This window comes from Rhipicephalus sanguineus, chromosome 4, assembly GCF_013339695.2.
Source record: "Rhipicephalus sanguineus isolate Rsan-2018 chromosome 4, BIME_Rsan_1.4, whole genome shotgun sequence".
NCBI lineage: Eukaryota > Metazoa > Arthropoda > Arachnida > Ixodida > Ixodidae > Rhipicephalus > Rhipicephalus sanguineus.
Genome location: NC_051179.1, coordinates 109,457,167 through 109,479,457, shown reverse-complemented (window position 1 = coordinate 109,479,457; position 22,291 = coordinate 109,457,167). Strand labels below are relative to the sequence as shown.

Here is a 22,291-nt window from a genome sequence, read left to right as displayed (position 1 = left end):
ATAAAGTGGCGGTGAGCACTTGCGGGCCAAACTCACAATATCTCTTTCAGTTCCTGAATATACCACACACATAAGAGACATGGCACACTAGGTTATCAAGCTAGACTGGAAAGTAAACAAGAAAGTGAGGTACTTGTGCATATGAAAGACAACATTTGTCAGTTTTGGACATACCACAAAAAAGAAAACTCTAAAGTGTGTTACGAGTATACATCGCAAGAACAAATAATAAGCTAGCACTGCATAAACGCAAACGACATTTCTTTTACTCGAATATCATGGATACGTTTCGGTAGCACCACCAAAGAAGGAAGTTATTTTAAGCGCGGCGGATAGATCAGCCTCCGCTTGTACCCTCTAGTCTGCTACTTTGCGTTGGAAACAATGACCACAGTGACAAAATAAAATAATGAAATCGGGGTGTGTTGCGCACCAAAACAAAAAAATACTTATGAACATCGTGGCGGACGACACGGCGTTTCGCAATAATTAGGACCATTTGCGCCTCTTAACGGTGCGACAGAAGGCATGATGCACAAGCATTACGCTTCCGTCGGAACGAAGTCGCCATAACCAGCATCTAACGCGCGACCTCGAGATCGCCATTACGCCTTTTCCACTGAGTTACGCCGGCGGCTAAGTGGTACAAAATAGATATTGAAGATGCTGAAAAAAAAATAGAGGTCTTATTTTAGCAGTGAACGCCGTAAACGACACTTAAATCACAAGTCAGAGTTCGGTCCTGCGTTGTGCAGGACTTGCAAAATGCCGCTTAAGTACCTCGAACTGGTACGCAAGCAAGATGAACGTGCCCGATAGCACATTTGCAGTTAGTAGTGCTTCCAACGCCTTTAGAAATGAGGCTTCCAAGCGACTCTGAAAGAAAATGTGGAAGCATGAGTGCGTCTCCATCAGCTCAGCCCCGAGATAAGTGTATGTGAGAGCTTGAGTTACTATGTAAATAACATCTTTTTCTCTCCCAGAAACGAGAAACACGCTTTCCTTTGCTAGCAGCAACTTTGGCAGCTGATTTATTGCATTTCTCTTTCACAATTCTAAACAGAATTGCACGATACCTACAACGGCATTCAACGTTATAATTAACTAGCCTGAGCATTTCGCAAACACAAATACTCTATCGTCGGAGTTTGACAATGACAAAGCCGGGGTAATCTGACGGAAATCGAATGAACGCGCTCACATGTCGTCATGGCACGCCACGAGCTGCATGATGCAAGTTGAATATAAGTAGAACCTAACGATTTCAGACAGGCAAGGCTAATATGCTTATTTGGCTACCAGGTGTCATATTCTAAAGGTATCTCATGTTTGAAATTACTGCCGACATTTTATGTTTTAGCAAATTTTCCGTGTTCATGTAGTCATACAAATCACCTTGCTGAATACTTCGAAAACTCCTCGTGCGCGAGTCTACTGACGCGATGGTTGCGCGTTCGATCCAGTCCGCGGCGGTCGCATTCTGATTGGGGCTAAATGAAACAGGTTCACCTACTGTGAGATGTCAGTGTACATTAAAGAATCACAGGTGGTTGAAATTTATGCAGCCCTCCACTATGGCGTGCTTCATAATCATATCTTGGTTTTGACACGTAAGACTCCACATAATATTACTAAGAATTGTTGGCCTTCTTTTGGAGCGTTAAGTAGCACAATATTCTCTTTAAGATATTAACGCCAAACCCTTTCCTTGGGTGTGAGAGAATGAAAGAAATCAATGTGAACAAAGACGAAAATCAGCAACCACTTTTCGAAGTAAACAATAAGTGGCAAATGACTCTAGAATACATTAAACTAACTGCCGCACACATGTAGCAATCGAATACAGCAGTGAAAACGCACCTGGACCCTTTGGAAACTGTCGGTCATCATGGCGATGAGCACGTTGAGTAGAACAATGACAGACACGATGTGGTATAGGCCCCAGAGTGCGTATCCGACGAACTCGGTGAAGTTGTGCGTCACGATCTTGCCTCCCGGTCGCGTCGCGTCTCCAGAGACGACAATGTCCGCAATCTCTGGTGTTCCAAGCTCGTAGAGGGCCCAGAATAGGTACTTCAGTGCACGGCCAAGACTGTGTGGGAAGCAGGTGCCATCCTTAAGCTGTGTACTTGCCCATTAATTCAATAATCGGCTTTTAACTCACGTGTCGATGTTCCTCACGTATCTGAAGCTGTTAAGAAACCAGAGGGCATCTTTTCTAAAGGTTCGTTTCATTGTTACCTCACTTTGCTCCTCTGCCTCAAAGCCCATGTGGATAAGGCTCCGCCATGCTGGGCTCATCGCCTATACTGGCATTTCGGCAACCTTGTTTTCTTTTTCAAATGGCACAAAAAAGACTACCTGCATAACAACGGAGAGACTTGATTTTGGAGGTGTGCCTAGCAATTCTTCCAAGACGTGCTCTACACGCATATTACTTGAAAAAAAAAACAAGCTTGAGTAATTTCCGTACTGATGCTATACCGCTATTGTAAACAAAAAAGTTCAACCAACTCGAGATTTACGTTTGCTGAGATTTCGAGTTTAAAAAAAAATGTAAGGCAGCTTCGCATTAGTGGTGCCAAGCCTGAAGGAAGTGCGTAGCTGGGCAGCCTTCTTTGTTTCTGTTCGGTTTTCTATTTCTTTCCTCCTCTCTTTCCTCCTCTCTTTCCTCCTTTTCTTTTCTCTTGTCCGTTTTTTTTTCTCTTTATTTCTATTCATTTCTTCCTGTCTCTTTATCTATTTCTTTCTCTTTCTTGCGCTTTCTATTTTTATTCCTATTCTTTTCCTTTCTTTCACTCTCTATTTCTCGCTTGCCTCCTGTTCTTTTTCTATTTTTATACGTGGTTTTGCCTGCGTTACGCCAAGCGACGACAGCATACGATCCGCACTTGTCATCATCAAAGCGCTCGAAGAACAATAGGAAGAAGAACTCTCCCTGACGCGCGCGCGTGCGCGCTCAATATGCTACAGATGGCTATGCTATTCGCGGTTTTGCCTGCTTTACGCCAAGCTACGACAGTGTACGATGACATCATGCGACAGCATACGACAGGGCGGACCCGTAAAGTGCTCCGCGCGTAATAAAATACGTGGAAAGGCAGCTATGAGCTAGGAAATGAGCATACTCTTCGGTCACTTGATTTTAATCGATAAAAAGATGTAACATTTAAAAACAAATATCCTGGAGGTGTCACTAATCCTTGAATTAGGTGTTTGGTACTGGCACTCGCTCGTCGGTGGTAGTGTGCCCTGGTGTATGTATTCGGTTAACTGCATTTCACGTGCTTCCGAAGTGGACCTCAGAGGACACGTAGAACGAACGTAGAAAGAAAGCGCGTGGTTTAGATTTGCCCCGCCGGGTGCCGCAACGATGCCAGCTTCTCAACACCTTTCAGTTATCTAACTTAATTTCATTAGCTAAGCCAACAGTTAAAGGACCCTTATCTTAAGTTGCGCTCCGATATCGAATATAACTCTTAACTTCAACCAGAACCGTCGATTTCTGTTTTTAGAAGACTTTTTATGAACAATCCCTAAACCGGAAGTAAGTGCTCGAGCGGATATGTTTGGAAAAGAAACACGAGTGTCACTTGACACTCGTACCATTAAAGAAATGGTATTCCGGTAGTATGATCGATTCAGCAGTTGTTCTTGAACCACTGCACTAGAAACGTTCGTGCAAAAGAGCACATACTATCTTAATTGTTAAATAGCGGCCCTTCCCACTTTCGACCTTTTTCGGAGGAGAAGCTTTTGGGTGCTTGGGAACATGCAAACCAGGTCCAACGAAGTTTAAGGTGCCTCTTGAGATTTGTCAGCGATACAGGTTTAGATGCTCGTCTTTAGAGCATATGCGGTATAAAGACTTTCGCGCGTGTCCTGTCCCCGTGCAGGAAAGTGTGTGCAGCAACTCATTGTACCATATCATAGTTATCTATCATCATACCTCCCTCTCTCTGTTTCTTTCCCTTTTTCCCCTTAACCCCGTGAGGAGTAGCAGGATAGAAAACCGCTCTCCAGGCCGACCTCTCCTCCTTCTTGTCATTAAACATCTTCTTCTTCCCATAAATATGCATATATTGCATTTTTAAGCATATGTGTGCAGAAGAAAAAGCGATAAATCTGAGTCAGTATACAGCAAACAGAGATTTATAGCAAGAGGGGCACCATCGCTACTCGGCAGAAGGCATGGACATAAAACCTTCTAGTTTACATAGCTAGTAGCATCTGCAGATGGCCAGAGGATCTTATTGCTAAGTATACGAAATAACTTTTAAAAAGGGAGTCTCTGCGAAAAGCCAGCTGCTGCGACTTTTACCATGTTCCGTGCCTAATACCTATTGACCTAAATTTCATACCTCGTAAAGTTTGGCGGCTGGTGCAATGTAGTTCCATTAGACAGCGTGGCCTCGTTGCCGGCGTAGTTCTTGTAGATGGAGCTCATGCCGACTGCGAAACCGAAGTAGACGATTCCCAGTAGCAGCATGAAACGCACCACGTCACGAAGCATGTAGAGCAGCGAAACAGTCAGAGGTCCGAACGTCTGCAGGATCTGGCACCATAGCAGCAGCCGACAAAAGGCGAGCACTGTGGCGATGGCGTAGAGGGACTCGCCTGCGAGCGCGAATCAGCTTCATATCTCAAAAACACTTACCAAGAATATCTCGAGCTTGACCACGTAGTCCAAGTTCGTGCCACAACGCAATTGGCGTAGCGCAAAATGTAGAAAGAGTCTTCCTCAACAAAACCTCCTTGCATAATCATCAATGCCGTTAGACATACTGCACAGACAACGCAACGTATGTTACTAGAAATGCGACGAGCCGTAGCTTCAAACTGCCACCTTGACCTATCGCTTGCTACGAAAAGTGCCGTCTTCACAATTTGTGGTGTCAATAAGAATCGGGGTATGTCCAACAATACAAACATTTAGCAATACAAAAAACTATGAAAACAGTAGCCGATCTTCTCACGTGATTTAAGCGCCTTTTCGCAGAGCGTCTCTCAACCTACACAAGTTCGCGACAACTGTATGGTGTTGGCGTCTTTAGACTTGCCGGCATCTGAACAAACAGCAGACGTACATCTTACGAGCTACCTGGGATGACGGTCCGAAGAAACGATGACGGAATTTTCGAAATAGTTCGAAAATTCTGTCAGATTCCGGCAAGTCTAAAACGACAAGACCGGCGTCCCGCACAAAAACCAAAGCGCCAGGCTAACTAGTAGCATTCAATTTCTGAAAGAATGTTAGCCTATTCGCTTACGAATGAGGAGGTTCTGGATTGCCAAATTGGTGTTTGCAGTGTATGGATTGTGAAAACACTCTAGATTAGTTCCGGTACCCCCGTGTTATTATAACCCCCAACATTATGCTTTCTACCGGTGCTTCCCAGGGCGGTCATGACGATTTACAGGTATAAAGAAGCTAGCACGCATGCCGAGCGAACTTATCTGTTTGTGCCTCTCAGACCACCAGTACTTGTTAAGATCCTCCATAGTTTGTAGGTGCAGACGAACATCCAAAGTTGTTGGGTAACAACCATGCTGAGTAATGAAGTAGTAAAAATAAAATATTTCATGTGTAAAAAAAGATGGCGTCACAGTCACCACCAGCTTCACTTCATCTTCTTCTACAGGCGCTTCATTTCCCCGCGAGCACTAGGGAGCCAGTGACACTATTTTGACGGCCATGCGATAAATGTAGCATTATTTGATACAAGGGTTATTCTGCAACAAAACAACTAGGACAGGCGTATAGGCGCGGACACAATTAACTGGCACACGGGCTTTGTGATCCGAGTTCACCACGGTACCTTCTGGTAGCCTTGTGTGGAAAGTAAAAATCGGAACATGCACGCGCGCACACCACACTTTTAAGCTTGATAGACTTCGGACTGCGAGTGACTTCTGATCATATGAGCCGAAAGTTTCGACCTACTGCTCAAAATTTTCTTGTAAAGCACGCGCTAAAAATGTGTAACAACGCTCTCTTTGCCAGCAGCATCAGCTTTGAGGGGGTTCTGTTCTTAGGTAATGAGAGCGCTCCGTGCTCAAAACAGATAGACTATCTCAATAATGTGTGACAATAGTGAATCTGTTTTCTGAGCTTCGAGGTTAGCGGTTACTTCAAGGCATGTAATGCGCTTATTTCACGGCAAGCAAGGCATGTATATGTGATTGGCCCCTGCAAGGATGTGCACAAGGTGAGAGTTCCGCAACGACGCGAAGTTCCAACTCACCAATGAGGTATGGGTGGTACCACGGCCACTGGGAACGGTCGATGCTCTCCTGGAGCGTGCGGGCAGAGACGAACACGATGAACCAGAGTATCTCGGCTACAAGGAATAGGCCAAACATGCAGACGTCGTACAAGGCCCACAAGGAACTGAGAAAGACGCGGGGACCCAGCGCCCAGGCACTGAGTGCCAGCTCCCACGCGTAGCCGACTATCCAAACACCGACGAGAATCTCGGACCAGAGCACGCGAAGCTTGAGGCTGTCGCGCCGACCGTAGAAGAGCGAGATGGTCAGCAGGACCAGGAAGGTAGCGTAAGAGGTGCAGCTGTGGACGAAGCGATTCAGCGGCACTCGCAGCGGCTTCAGCACGCGCATCGGTTCGGGCGTGAAGATGTACGCCACGCCCAAGAAGGGAGTGGCCAGCGCTTGGCCAGCGACGTGGGCCGCCTTTCGAGCTGGGGACCAGGCCGGCCAGCCTGGGAGACCCTTGTACCACAGAGAACGCAGGACTTGTTGACAGTTCGCGTGCCCTACGAACTGGAATAAAAAAGCAGTCATCAGAGAACACGTTAACTTCTACCTCTAATACGCAGAAAATAGAATATGCAGAAAGCTTTCAATGTACGAAGGCGTACGGAACGTTAGCACTGTCGCAACAGTCTTTTAGTAAACTACAATCAAAAGTATAATTTCGCTTTGTTTAACTATATCGTGTTTTCAGATGTGGTCTAGGATGTGCAGAGCACGAAAGGGTCGTGTTATCGTCAGCCGGACAGGATCATTACAAATGGTATATCTTCACATGACGCTGCCTCGTATCTGTAAAACGTTCTATTTTTTTTAAAAGGGCTGACTTACGGAACCCCAGTAACTGAAATATGAAAGGAGTTTAGAGGACTCCGATTGAAAATGGCAGCGTTATGTGCTACCGCCTTCTCCACAAGCAATAATTATTAACGTACGTCAACAAGAGTGGGGCGGTAAAGAGAGGTAAAAAAAAAAACATGTTTGCAGGTTGGTTATGAAAGAGAGTATCAGCAGCAAGAGAAAATATTCTGCACTTATATGTAACTATGCACTTGGAAGTAAACGCGACATCGCGACACATAGACATGTGAATATGTGAACCTGTACTAATAATGAAAACAATTCTAGAGCGACCTAATATAAATATCGGAAGGTTTAAGTGCCACAATCGCAATATGATTATGAGGCACGCCGTAGTGGAGGGCTCCAGAAATTTCGACCACGTGGCGTTCTCTAACGTGCCTTGATATCGCACACTACATTGACCTCTAGCATTTGGACTCCATCGAAGTCCGACCACCGCGGTCGGTATCGAACCAGCTACTTTCAGGTCAGCAGCCGAGACCGTAGCCACTGTACCACCGCAACGGACAAAGATAACTACTTATCAGACATTTTATAAGTACTTATTCAAGTTATTAAGTAGTAGGTGCTATAGGCATCTTAAACGTTAAACTGTTGATATACAGACACGGTTCGTCACTTCCTAAGAACGATGCAATTGGGCCTTATAGGCAATGGATGACCAAAGCCAATAGCTAGAATTCTCTGTCCCTAAGCGCGGGGCATTAGTAATATCCGCCCATCGGCAGATGGATCGTATATTAAAAGATGAATTTTTATACTGCCGTCTGTTTCGCACTAGGCGCTATTCTTTACCAAATTATAATACGATAGATGTTCTCTGGTCCACGTGCTCTTTTTTTCTTTCTTATATGGGCAATATCGCACCATAAATTCGCTAAGAACAGAATTACAGCTTACAGCCGACAGTTTCCATTACGACAGCTATCCGAACACGAAGCCAATGTACTTCTACATGTGCTTCGTTCCATTTCAAGCATGTGCGCAATGCACGCGGGAACCTCCGAGTTCATGCACGCTTCCTCTAGTGCACCTGTTCAAACTGTCTTTAGCAGCGTGTTCAATGTTTCTTGTTGCCAGCTGTGATAAAAGGACATTATTGCTTCTAGCTCACTTACTACTATTCTCGTATAAAACTTTGGGCGCAAATAGACGACTCAGGACGAGGAAGAGAATCACACACCACACCCTTCTGCAGGGTTGCCAATGGTGGCTACTTTTCGCCAAATTGGCGAATTTGAGAGGCCCGTGGCGACCTAAAATTATGAATGGCGACACGCCGAATTTTTGGCGATTTTTAGCTTAGGTCTCCACTGAGTTATGCATCCTAAGCTCAGTGCCTTCCCAACGAATAAGCGGCACTATTCTCTGTATTTTTCTGGGTTTTGAGGTGCACATTACGCGCCGTTCTGTATGTCCGTCCTGTAACTCGTGTGTATCCCCTCAATTCATCTAGATGCTTCTAACTCATTTCATCTAGATTCATCTATATGCTTCAGAGCTTCGCTAAAGTTTCGCTTCTGAAGGGGCTAGATTACGGGTTGGTCGTGTGTTCCGGCCATTTGTTCCGCCAAAGCACCAACTATTCTGAATAGCTTGGCGACCTATTCACCGCTGCAGTATCCCCTAATCGAGCTCGTATAGCGAAGGTGGGCGAATACGCGGGTGTTCGCGCAATAAAAAAATATTTATTCAGGCATTTTCTACTGTTCTCGGTGAGCGTGTGCAATGAAAACAATTGCTATATAACATTTTACAATGTCTACCTGTTCAATTATAACGCACTGGATTGACGCGGGTAGATATAAGTGATTATATATGAAAGGGACAGTGGCGTCCGGTATCATATTAGTTCACACTGAAAGGTATAAGACTCACTGATGAACGATACCTGTAAGAATTCTGTCTTACTACTTTCAATCAACCTGTTAATCCTTTTTTTTTTCATATTAGGGGATGTAAAGCTGTCTACAAACAACGCCTTTGCGGCTTTCGCCCAAGGTTTACCACACTTTTACCTTTGAAACGAACGGACAGGGATGGAAGGATATCATGAGCGTTTTATCCTTTCATACTTGCGCCTCCGCGCACATCTTGCGGCTAGTCGGAGAACCAGGTGCACCAAGCACTCCCATGGTGAAGGGGCGATGCGCCTGGCATTGAGAAATGTCAAGATACTTTAAGGGCTTTCAATGGCACTGTATTCTACTGGTTATACATCAGTGAAAATTCCTATTACTAGGATATGCCGCACACATCTAGAATGGCGACTTTCTTGGTGAAATTTCTAAAAAAAAATGGCGACTTTTGGCGACTTTCTGCTCGTTCTTTGGCGACATTTACTCGAAAGTCAGTGGCAACCCTGCCCTTCTGCGTCCTGCGTAGTTAGTTAGTTAGTGTGTGTGTGTGTGTGTGTGTGTGTGTGTGTGTGTGTGTGTGTGTGTGTGTGTGTGTGTGTGTGTGTGTGTGTGTGTGTGTGTGTGTGTGTGTGTGTGTGTGCGTGCGTGTGTGTGTGTGTGTGTGTGCGTGTGTGTGTGTGTGTGTGTGTGTGTGTGCGTTTTTTTCTTTGTTTTTTATTCGTTTTCTTCCTCCCTTACCTTTCTCTCCCTCTTTACCCATTCCCTGTGCAGGATAGCAAACTAAAAGCCTTTCTTCTGATTAACCTCCCTGCCTTTCACTTAACCTTTCTCTCACTCCCTCTATTTGCGCTCAAACTTTTGAGAATACCATACCAACTAGGCGACCTAGCTATCCTGTTACTACAACCACATAACCACCCCCCTCCTGCACCATTTTTTGACCTGTTCCTATGATTCTCCGCAGCGAGATGCACACTACGTTCCCAGCTCACACGCGTCTGCGAAATACGCCTGCCAGAAGCTGTGTTACAATAAATGACAGCTTCGACATTAAAGCGGAAGACTCAACTATCACGCTGATCGGCGAGATCCAGCGAAACACGGCAAGTGAAAAAGAGTTCTACAATATCTAAGTTGTCTTTTCGTCCACTTTACTTTCTTCACATCTATATTACAACTACTACAATACGCTTAAAACCAGTACAATTAACGTCCGCTGTACTTTCGTTGGCTTCATTATCACCTGGTCTTCATTAACGTGATAACGTCAAGCTAACTTAATGCGCGTGTGTCACACTGCGGTTCATTATGTCTTACAAGCAGTCTGTCACCTCATTGCATAACTTAATGCATTACCAATTAGAGCACTGCACGGGCCCGGGCCGACCCGAAAGCGCGGGCCGTCCGAAAAGTTTCCGGCGGGCCCGGACTGGGCTCGAGTTTGAAAGTGCGGGCCGGGCCGGGCCCGGGCTTGAAGCTGCGGGCCTGGGCTGGGCCCGGGCTTGAGGATGCGGGCCGGGCCGGACATGGACCCACTCATAAGGTCTAGGTCGGGCCTTCGAGCACATGCGAACGTTGTTCATTGCATGGTCTAAGGCATTCTGTGCCAAGCTGAAGTGACACGTGCAAATAGCTGGCTCTTAGTAGAGCTTAGAAGGGTGAAACCTTTCATCTGGAATAGCATGAAGTATGGTGCGTAGCAGCTTGATTATATAATTATATTGTACATGGCGATTACGTTTCCATGACGACGTTAGAATATGAACGATTTATATTTCATCTGCTTTTGGTGGCTGTTCATCATATATAACGTTAACATTTTTTATCTTGCTGGATCAAATTATTAATCAGGAGGCTCTTTTAAAAAATTGTGTAATTAATGTTTCCAACGCAATTGTAGAAAAGAGCATTCAAGAAAAAGTCCCTGGTAAGGTTCTATCCGTTTTTTCATGGTAATTGTAAACTTCTTTTAAATAATTTTTGTGCCTATGTTTTATTTTCACTATACAGTTATTGTGATGACTTGCCATGTACCATATAGGCAATATTTCATTTATATGCCTTGGTATCACGTGCCAAAACCACGATATGATCACGAGGCACACCGTAATGGGGACTGGATTAATTTCGACCACCTGGACTTCTTTAACGTGCACCTAAAGATAAGTACACGGGTGTTCTTGCATTTCGCCCCCATCAAAATGCGGCCACCGTGGCCGCGGGAATCGCACCCGCGTCCTAGGACTTAACAGCGAAACAGCTTAACCGCTGAGCTACCACCACGGGCAAAGCAACATTTCGATGCATGTACACACCGGAGTTTCCGTCCGAGCGCCCGCTACAAAGCGCAAGGCATCATTAATAATCATCATCAACTAATATCATGTAGAAGAACTTGTTTTTGGGCGAGCTGGCACTCTTCTGTCTCTTTCCTCCGGCCCTTTTTTATGTTTCAACTTCGCGCCAGTTACGATATGTTCAGCAAAATATCCTCTAGCGGGCCCGGGCCGGGCCTGGCCATGAACACGCGCGCCCTGGATAAGTTTAGTAATGAACGCCCAGCCTCGGGCTGGGTTCGGTCATGTACGCCCGGACCCGGGCCGGGACCATGCTTGGAACCACGGGCTCCGGCTGAACTCGGGCTTCATAAAGCGGGCCCGCGCCGAAAAATTAGGCCCGTGCAGTGCTCTATTACCAAGTGCGCAGCAGGCCTTCACCTTCAAATGTCCCAGAGAATGTAACATCCTACCGAACATTTTTTTTTTGTATTATTAAAAGGCAAATCCATACACAGTTTCCTGTTTATATGCAGCGCCCAGCTATCCTCTGCTCTAATATAATAGTAGCATGCAGCGCCTGTGCGAATTATTGCGGAGCTCTACAGTAATCTGGCACACTCACGGTCTTCTGGTCGAGGAGGATCGCGAGAGAGAGCCGTGGAAAACGGAAAGGCCTGTTTGTCGGGAAACCCTCCGGTTGCGAGAGCACCGTCTCCACTTCCTCGGTGTTCTTGCAGGCTCCCAAGATGGCAGCCGCAAAGCGCGAACACATCTCGGCCATCTCCTCGTACTCATTCTGCGTGCAAAACCAGAACGACAAACAAATCATACGTGCGATCAACAATCTAACACCGCTTTGTAGCGCGTGGTCACTCGTGCGCGCGCTTATCTCGTGATGGCGGTGGTTTCTACGTCTTGTGTTCTCACCGCAAGTTTGCGTTGAGAGCACGAAGGTGGCTTCGCTCACTGCAGCGGCCGCTTTTGCGTGAGGAGCGCGCTGCTCACACAGAAATAAGCTGCAACTGTGACAGTTACTTCGCGCTCATCCTGTGTGTGCTCGTTCCGTGAGCCCTTTCTGCTTGCGCAGCGCGTTGCATGTTTCGAGCTGTTTGCCGTTCTTCGCGTGACATTACAATTTGCTACTATAGCACTCATTCCTTCGCCCTTGACGCGAAACAAAGCACAACAAACGCTCAACTACGTCTGTGAAGACACGTTTCACTTTCGTGTTATACCGATTCGTATGACAGAGGGATCAGCCATGTTTTTTTTAGAAAGCCTGCCCGTAGGCATAGCGATACGCGGTGTCAAAAATAGCATGCAAATTTAATATACGGTGACGATGTTACGACATGGCCCCACTGGTATAGAGGTGCGCTGCCGAGTATAATTACTTCCCGAATCGCGTATAGAGCGTGTTTTCTGTCCTTGCATAGCAAAAGCCGCCACAGGATACAAAGTTCAGAGAAATTCTAATGGCGCGTGCACCATGCAAATTGCTTGCGCAAATTACGAACGTTTGCCGTAAATTCTCATCGATGTGCTTCAAAATAAATATATACAAGCGTCACACGAAAGACTTCCAGTAATGAGGAAGGTCAAATTGTAGAACATAGTTTTAGTTTACAGAGAACCAGGTCATGTGCACTAGGAGTCCTGCACGGACTACGTTTAAAGTGCATCATAGTACTTCCACTAAATTATTCCAGCATTCAACGTCACTGTACGCTATATTGCGTAGTACTTTTCCTGACTGTCTTGTGGGAGGACCAAGCGTTGCATCGAGGCCGTATCTGAGATGAATAAGGGCAGCATTGCCCAATAAGTATTCTCAATTTACAGTACAAGGGTTGGTTATCGTTTCTCCGCACAGTTTTCTCGTACAGTCAACTGCCATTTTTATACTCCATTGCGAGCATACCGCCGCATTGCCAGATACTCGAAAATGTGGATCATAATTGATGAAGGAATAAACTCCAAATAAAGTGATAGAGGACCACTGAAGCACTTGGTCTTGGTAAGAAAACACATCCTGCGGAAAACAGGCACTGCTATGAACAGCTCAGCTAAATCTTGCAAACGTGCTCGGCAAGGAGAATTTAGAAGCGGCGCCGTCACTTTATACAGAGGCCCGTCCTCACTCACTTCAGTAAGAGGGGGGGAGGGGGGTCTGGATCAGGCGCGCTTCTTGCCACGGCGTAGCGCCACGCGCAGGCGCCGCGCTCCATAGTCTCCCAACATTAGCCTACAGAGTGAACCACACTCGCGCACACGAATAACAGCTGCAGAGCCCGATCGCGTTTATTCACGCGCGCTCAAGGTCATGAACCGTGGTGACGTCTCTTCCTTCCCTCTTGCCATCCCTACCTGTGTAGCTTCCAGCACGCTCGTGGGGACGAGAGAAGAGAGGAAACGCTTGAAGCGTGTGACAAAACCCGGTAACTCCGCGCATTCTTGACGGATCGGAGAAATTTTGCGGTAGCCGATTCGTGAGGCAATGAAGTGCGATACTGAGGTTGTTCGATAATTACTCGGAAAAGTGGTTCAAAACCCGTTTAGGAAAACTTAAAAGTTCCGTCGAAGTACCAGAACCTATTCGACTCAATACGGAAGGTATACCACGAACAAACCTTGTGGTACATGTGCCACATATTATAGGTTTTTAGTTTGTACGTATACTTTTTAACGCTACCGTGTTAGCGGAATCCACGTTTTGGGATGGTTTTAGCTCCCCATACGTAAACATTTACGTACGTATGTAAACGTTTACGCTTAAGCAAACCACTAAATGATAATTATAACTGCCGTTAAACTATATTTAATTCAGAGAACATTCAATCACCGCCACGGCAAAATTGTAATTGAGGTTTTCAGCATGCATGGTATTCCAGTATACGCAAAGGGGTGAAGGAATACCGGGTTGCCGGGCGATGGTATCGACATCTTGTGGCGCTTCGTGGAACAACAATCAAAGGCCCGTTTGTCTTCGCCTAGTGTTTTTGAGGAAAACAAAGAAAGGTTAAAACGGCAGCTCATGCGTTATTACGCCAATGCAAGAAAGTTATACCAGAATTAGAGTGCACAGTGCTTCTGCAATGACAACTTTGTGCTTGCATGCATCACGCCGACCCCGCCAGATGGACCCACCTATCCCGCTTATCGAGGGCTTTAGTCCCCCTTCGTTTACGGCTTCGGTGTTGCATTCTACGTTTACCCTAGCTTCCGTAAGCCGGCTCAGACAACGTGGTCGTAATTGACACTCGCACTTAGATTATTTCGACTCGCCGGCTAAAGTCACCGTAAGCGGATATCGTGAGTAGTCACGGACGACTTGAGTTCGCGAGATCTGGCCGTAAACGTAGGATGTATCCGTCGAGTAGCTTACGTTCAGTGAAAGCAGGTGTACTGTTTTTTTTTTACCCCAAAGTGTTTTATGCCGGGGTCCACCACAGCTCCATTGACGCATTTCCGTAACGGATATGACGTTGTAATTTATAAAGACTAACATTTGGCAAAGGAAATGCCAGAAGAAAAAGTTCCGTTACCTGGAGTCCAACTTACGAATCGTTGCTCCGCAACGCGGGGCGTGAAACGATTCGGCCATATAAAGCACGTTCTTTGCCATGCTAACGGCGGGTTATTTATAAACACCATTTACCGGTGGCAGTACTCAGAGATCGATGGTACATCAGCGTGTTTTCGTTATCACTAGAGAGATGGCGCGAAGGGCTCGAAGAGCGCGCTTTAAAGGTCGTCGCCCCACGCGGATGATCGCGCGCCTCTACAGGGCGGGGTCGCTCGTGCGCTTATCCCCTGATGGCCGTGGTTTGTACGTCTCGTGCTCTCACCGCAAGTTTGCACTGAGAGCACGAAGGTCACTTCGGCTCACTGCAGCGGCCGTTTTTGCGAAAGGAGCGCGCTGCTCACACAGAAATATGTTACACCTGTGAGAGTTAGTTCGCGCTCATCCTGTGTATGCTCGTTCCGTGCGTCCTTTCTGCTTGAGCAGAGCTTTCAAGTTTCGAAATGCTTGCCGTTCTTCACGTGACATTACAATTTGTTGCTGTAACTTCATTTCTTCGCGCTTGGGGTGAAGGAATGCACAACAAACGCTCAACTACGTCTGTGAAGACACGTTTCACTTTCGTACTATACCGATTCCTATGACAGAGGGATTAGACGTGTTGTTTTTTTTTTTCCGTAAAGCTGCGCGCATGCTCATATTCCATCCCGGTATTCCGGTAACACAGTAACGTGACAAGAATGCGGAGACACTAAAGACCTCTATTATTCGCGTTACGTCGACCCACAACGTTAGCAGTTTTATTTTTGCGATGCACGACTACCACGACGACCACACGTCGAAGCGTTTGTGTATTTATCTCACTTTATAACTGGGTGAAACGCATTTCCCCTACGCCGTGGCAGTAGTTCAACTAGCGTTCCTATGTTTTTTTTTTCGTTTTTTGCATGCATTAGCTTTCACGACCGCATAGAATTACACATAATTGCGCAGCTCGGCTTCCTGCATGATGTAAAGAAGCTCAAGCTGGTGTATACCGTGCAATCAATAAGCCCCATGGCCTGCTGGGCTCAAGTCCCGCACTCCAGTCTCATGTAACACCGCGTCGGCCGTACGTCGCAAGTGCGTTCCATGTGGTTGTTCTTTATAACACTCACACTGGGATCACGCGGACAGTTCGACTGAATCATCAAGATTAGTGTCCTAACCAAGTGCTTTACGGAACCGGCTGCGTGAACGACTGCGACAGTCACCAAAGCGCGAAGTTGAACGTTAGCGCACATCCCTGTAGTCTTCATTGTCGACGTCATCGCAGCACTGTACAGTCGTAATAAATGGCTTTGCGAGGTTCTCGAGCGCACCTTTCACTGTTCCTGTGTTAACGAGCGTATGAGAGCGCAATTGTTGCAACAATAAATTTCTTTGGAAAGTAGCGTTCATACGTATGTCGCGTTCTCCTCTACATACTTGTGCAAAACATGCGTTGCTCTGACTCTTGCGGTCATGACTGCAACACACTTTAAGTGGAGCGTGCAGGCTGCAATGGTTTCCTGTTTATGACATAGTGCTATAAATGATTGCCGAGCCGTCGTTGCAGGTATTCTGGTTGTGGCGAAGCCATCGCGGACGCATACATTTTATCACAAATATCTTTCTTTTCCTTCTTTTTCTTGAGCTAGAATATGCGATTTTGTGTCCGGCACAATACTTCACCTTTCTTTTACCTTTAGCAGGAAAGTCTAAAAAGAGCATGAAATTAGTCGTTATCACAGCTACGTTTGCACATATACTGACATATACCAAGCTACAAAAAGAAGGAAGCATGCAGTAAACAGCCACCACGAGAGAAACAATGCTTTTATGTTTTCCTAGACAACCGCTACATACATAAGAAACCTATTGGGAAGATATCAATTAATTGTTGGGGTTTACCGTCCCAAAACCACTATATGATTATGAGAGATGCCGCAGTGGAGGGCTCCGGAAATTTCGACCACCTGGGGTTCTTTAACGTGCACCTAAGTACACGGGCCTCAAGCATTTTCGCCTCCATCGAAAATGCGGCCGCCGCGGCCGGAATTCGATCCCGTGACCCACGGCTCAGCAGTCGAACACCATACCTACTAGACCACCGTGGCAGGTATAGTGGCAAGAGGATAAAAAAAGAGGTGTTGTTGACATAACGTATGAAACACGCACGGGCTAAATGCACAAAAGTGACACCCCGTTCGCGTCTTATTCAGATACATATACCATTCTTTTCTGCTGTACTTCCTCTCTGCTTACTGTGGGGCAACAATTTCACTTGCGTTTGAGAAAAACCATAGTCGCCAGGGTAGGGCACTTTCAGTGGCAGTCACATGTACATGTACCAAACAGATATTCCCGCACGTTCGAATTAGCTTTCGCAACCGCGAATATGAAAATGCCCACTTCATGTAACTTGTGTTTAAACTGCCGTCCTGAAAACCGTTGAACTTGCTTTATCGTAAATAATGGCTGCGCATATATCCTACATGCTGACTTCTAAAAATGCCAGCGATCTTGGCAAACAATAACAAATGCGGCACTCACTTGAATCTACCGATATTCGTATAACACATATGGCGGCCGAGCTGTGATGCGGAGCCGTCTTTTTCAGCTTATTTAGTAAAGTGCATCCTCAATTAAGCAAATGGATTCTGAATAACTTTGAAAAGGCATATTCAGCTATACTACAGATAATGTTTTGTGCAGAGCCGCACGGCAGCGAAGCGGGTCCTACTAACATGCGGCGTTCTATCAGCTTCATACACGAACTCAGAATGCCTGGCGTCCACAAACGTGGACGCCGCAGTGATGAGTCAACTTACAAAACTTTGGTTGCTCACAGTGCAACAAACGTCACACAAAAACAAGTTGTACCCTTCATTTTCTCTAATAAATCCGAATACTTTTTAAAATCTTACGAATTTACAGAGAACCTATCAAAGAATGTATGCGTACACCTCTACAGGCGACCTGAGAAGAACGCCATTGTTCTGCGTGCATTTACCGCTGCTTGTTCACAGAAGTTGACACATGCAGATGTTTTATGAAATGTTGAAGTAATGCCAACATTTCAAATCAATTTTTAAGGCAATGGGTTGGCTAGCCTTATCCCACTTCACCGATATGCTTTGTCCACATATGATGACGCTGGGATACATAGGGTCCTACTACTTCAATATGCGGTTGTTGGGGGTCCGGGACATAGAATCCTCAAAGGCGCATCCGGCACCTCTGCTTAAAATACGTACCTGGAACTCGGGCACGCTCTGTGCCAGCTCGCGCAGCTCTCGGCTCAGCGTGAACGCGGTAAGCACGGGGTCGTCCGACGTGAGCAGGATGTGCACGGGGCTGCTGAGAGCGCGAAAGGCGTTGCGCCGCAGCTGCGACTGGGAGAGCCGCTCGCCGTGACGGGCGGCCTGCTCGCGGCACGACTCAGCGCACCGACCTGCGGAAGATAGAATGCTTCTTTCTATACCATCACGTAAAGTCCACGAACACAAGACACCAGAGGAAAATGTACCACAGTTGTAAGTGTTTTATTAGCAGTAGCTGTCGAGGCACTCTGCTGGTATAAGGGCAATGCCCTATAACGCGCCGTCAGCGCAGCGCTTCGCAAGAGACCCGTCCGCTAGAGAGTCGCGTTACAAAAAGACCTCTTCATTCTCGACCACTCCTTACAGAACCGTGAGGGCGCGACTATTCAGTTACTGTTTTCTATGGGCCCTCTACAGTAGCAACACGCGGCATTATTGTTCATCTTCCTACCACTTCCGGTCGAACATTTCCTCCTTTCCCGAATATTCGGAAAATGTGTTTTAAAAAATATCACTGGTACGAATTACGTTGTTCTGGTTCAAGTTAAGAGATATATTCGATATATATGATATGGGAGCATATTTATTTAAGGACCAGTTGACTGTCAGGTTAATTATTAGAATTCATTGAATGAGTTCATTGAAAGAGCGGATGCTTTTGTTGTGAAAAGCTGGCACCGTTGCGGAACCTGGCGGTGCAGATCTCAACCACGCGCTTCTTTCTAAGTTGCCTCCGAGATCCGATTCCTCGGTAGCGCGCGAAACGCAAACTTAACCCAAGCCACGTTGACCCAAGGCATACACCAGGGCAAACGAACGCCCACGTGGGAATGCCATTAACAGACAACCAAGTGAAGGATTAGGGTCGCCTAGAGGTTTTTTCTTTTTTGATAAACCAACCCTCGATAGATTCTGCTGCCTTCCTTGCTTGTAAAAATTTCCTTGAGTAACAATTTTTTCCCTGTAAGAGAAGCATTGAATCTTTTGACCACTCAGACTTCAAGGACATGATGAGATATATGTAATATGACCTATACAGAATTCTAGTGAAATCCCGCACTATTTCTGTCCCACCGTCATCTTCCTCACTCTTTTTCGCCCTTTCCGTTTTCCCTGTGCAGTGTAGCAGGCCAGAGCGCACAAGCCCAGGCCGACCTCTCAGTCTTCTTTTAATATTGTAATACATTCTTTCTCTCTCTCTGCTGCAGTCTTTCTTTTTCCTCAGTACTTCCCATATTGAGGTATTCGGCCTTTTGTTATTTTTGGCTTTTGATAGTAAATCACTGCTGTTATTACCACCTTTCGCGTTTCGCTTTTCTTGCGCAATAGCGGTGTCGCCGTGTGCTTTTCTTTGTTTTCTATGTTGGCGTATATTCGCTATTTATTTTATTGGCGCGAATATATGTGACCTGCATGTAATCTAGCACCCTTGCTGTGATGTGTGAATAAAGAGATAGACACACGAACAATTAGTGGCTGATATCCATGCGTTGGAAACGCCACAGCAGCGATTGCTTGCGGGGCATAAACATGTAAGCAATGCGCTCTCTTCAGTTTGCTCTCTTTGTCAACGGCGCACATTTGATAGGGTCATTGCCAACTATCGCATAGGCTTCTCTGTGTAGCCATTGCCTGCTACCTAATAATGTTTCCCTCTAACTGGCTGTAAACCGTGGCTACTATACCACACACAAAGCTAACCCCTCCGTGCAGATGCTACTGCGGTTTGTCGCCACACCGCAGTTTGGGGCACTTACGTCTGAGGTGCCCCAAACCGCCGGGCCTACGTAGAATACCCAATCTACCCCACCCCCCGTCACAGTGGCGAGCAGCCCTTTCCAGCGCAGCCTTAAACGACCACGAAGACTGATTGAGCGGGCCAGCCGGATAGCACCAGAAAATGCGGCCCTGGGCTGAAGGATCCACCCTCCGAGACTTGTACTTTTCTGCTACGACTACATCGTTGACCGCGGCTGAACCTTTGGGTTCTGCTTTAACTTCTGCACTTCCTAGTTATCAGTAGCGATGGAACACCCGAGCTGGTTTTTTAGTTCGGCGATTCTTGCGTCAATAGGCTTACGAGACACGCTGGCATATACATCAGGCAAGTTGGAGGTTAATCGCTTAGACGCTACCACCATGGCCAGGCTCCAAATGGTGGCATTTTGATTTTGGTTTATATCAAAGTTCTGTTTGCCCACTTTGAAGATTGAGAAGCCTCAAGTTACGCTGTCTTAAGTTCCCCTAGCATGCGCGCATTTTTGGAAGCCATAATGAGGAAGGGTACTTATGTGCTACAATAAGCCCAAAATAACTCTCAGTCATGTGCACGCCGACACGCACTACGCCCGAACCAAACCCGAGTCATAGCCGAGGACTGGCGAGAAAGAAAGCAAAGCCAAGAAACAACCGACAGCGCACCCCAGCTTCAGGCCTCACCGGATGGCCAACCAAAGAGGACAGAATTCATGTGTAGTCCAGTATACTTAGACTTATCAAACATCAGTTGCATATGCTTACTTGAAAAAAACCCGCCTGAAGGCGACGGAGGTCACGCAAAAGAAGGACACAAGACAGCGCTCGTCGTGTGCCCTTCTTCTTCCGTGTGTTCTCCATCGTACATAGCGCGAGTTTTTTTCAAGTATGCATAGATTCCAAGTGGCCCACCTTTCTACAATGCTACAGTTTGTATATGTAGTTCATATCAAGGCTCCTAAGTTAATTCTGTGCACTACAACTTACATCCAGGTTCGTGTGGCTTCTGAATGGTATGGCCTCTATCCAGGAGCATTTTGGTGATCTCAAGGTCGCCAGCGATGGCGGCTGCCATGAGCGGTGTCATGTTGCCCACTGGCACAGTGCACGGTCCATGAGCTCTGAAAGAAAAGTTTATATGGACTGGTCATCTTCTAACTCTGTCATATGATGACGCAATAAGACTTTGACTTGTTTTTAGTGAAACTGACGCGGAACCTTAACCAACATTGCGCATTACACGAACCAAATATTATAGCGTAAACTCAAAACTTTCGCTTCCGGCAACAGTTTCTTCTTTCCTTCTTTGAAGCGCTGCTAAATTTTTGATTTTACAACTTCTAGTGATAATTCGCTAATAATGTAGCAGCGTTTGATACATCTTTGAATCCAAGAACTAATGTGCTGAAATGCGAGGCCATATTGGCTGTCAGGGCGAACCGTAGAAAACTTAATATTGTCAGTTAACAGTGCAAGGTGCAGCTGCACCTAGAGAAAGCGTGAACAAGGCGAAATTGGCATGTGTGAGAAATTTAGAAATGAGTTATGAAGAAAACTCAGTGCACGCTTCTCTTCTTATCAGAAAGCAAACTTAGTTCAAGAAATGTCTCGTTTCAAGCTCGGCGGTGCATGGGACACGGTGGACACCAATTTAGTTTCCTTATCAGGAAAGAAATCTTGCTAGACTTGATAGATAGATAGATAGATAGATAGATAGATAGATAGATAGATAGATAGATAGATAGATAGATAGATAGATAGATAGATAGATAGATAGATAGATAGATAGATAGATAGATAGATAGATAGACATATAGATAGATAGATAGATAGATAGATAGATAGATAGATAGATAGATAGATAGATAGATAGATAGATAGATAGATAGATAGATAAATAGATAGATAGATAGATAGATAGATAGATAGATAGATAGATAGATAGATAGATAGATAGACAGACAGACAGATGGATAGATAGATAGATAGATAGATAGATAGATAGATAGATAGATAGATAGATAGATAGATAGATAGATAGATAGATAGATAGATAGATAGATAGATAGATAGATAGATAGATAGATAGATAGATAGATAGATAGATAGCGGCCGCGATGTTTCGTCAGTGAACGAGGACCACAAGCGCGCGCGGACATGCATCATGCTGACAAATGCGCTTTCAGGCCGTCGCTGTGCATTGCGCGCGCACCTGTGCTTCAGGCAGAACGAACGAAAACAGTTCCGCAATTTTCAGCGGCACATTTCTAAATCAGGATTTTTTGTTCCTTCAACTGCCTATCATAACCAGCGCTGAACGCACATACCACTCTAATGACTCATTGTCGTGGAACGCGTGGAACTCAACAACTAACGCAAGTGCCGGCTGACTCAACA

At 45.9% G+C, this 22,291-nt stretch overlaps 1 protein-coding gene across 1 annotated transcript in view; it reads right to left on the bottom strand.

The window, feature by feature from the left end:
• Positions 1–22,291, bottom strand: part of LOC119391500 (short transient receptor potential channel 3-like) — a 38,716-nt gene that overhangs the window by 5,933 nt on the left and 10,492 nt on the right. Inside the window, exons 4-9 of the mRNA XM_037659178.2 lie at positions 20,882–21,015; positions 18,074–18,270; positions 11,895–12,068; positions 6,246–6,780; positions 4,362–4,617; positions 1,861–2,092 (exon numbers count right to left, since the gene is read on the bottom strand). Coding sequence (XP_037515106.1) covers positions 1,861–2,092; positions 4,362–4,617; positions 6,246–6,780; positions 11,895–12,068; positions 18,074–18,270; positions 20,882–21,015 — 1,528 coding nt within the window. The remainder of the gene's footprint in view (positions 1–1,860; positions 2,093–4,361; positions 4,618–6,245; positions 6,781–11,894; positions 12,069–18,073; positions 18,271–20,881; positions 21,016–22,291) is intronic.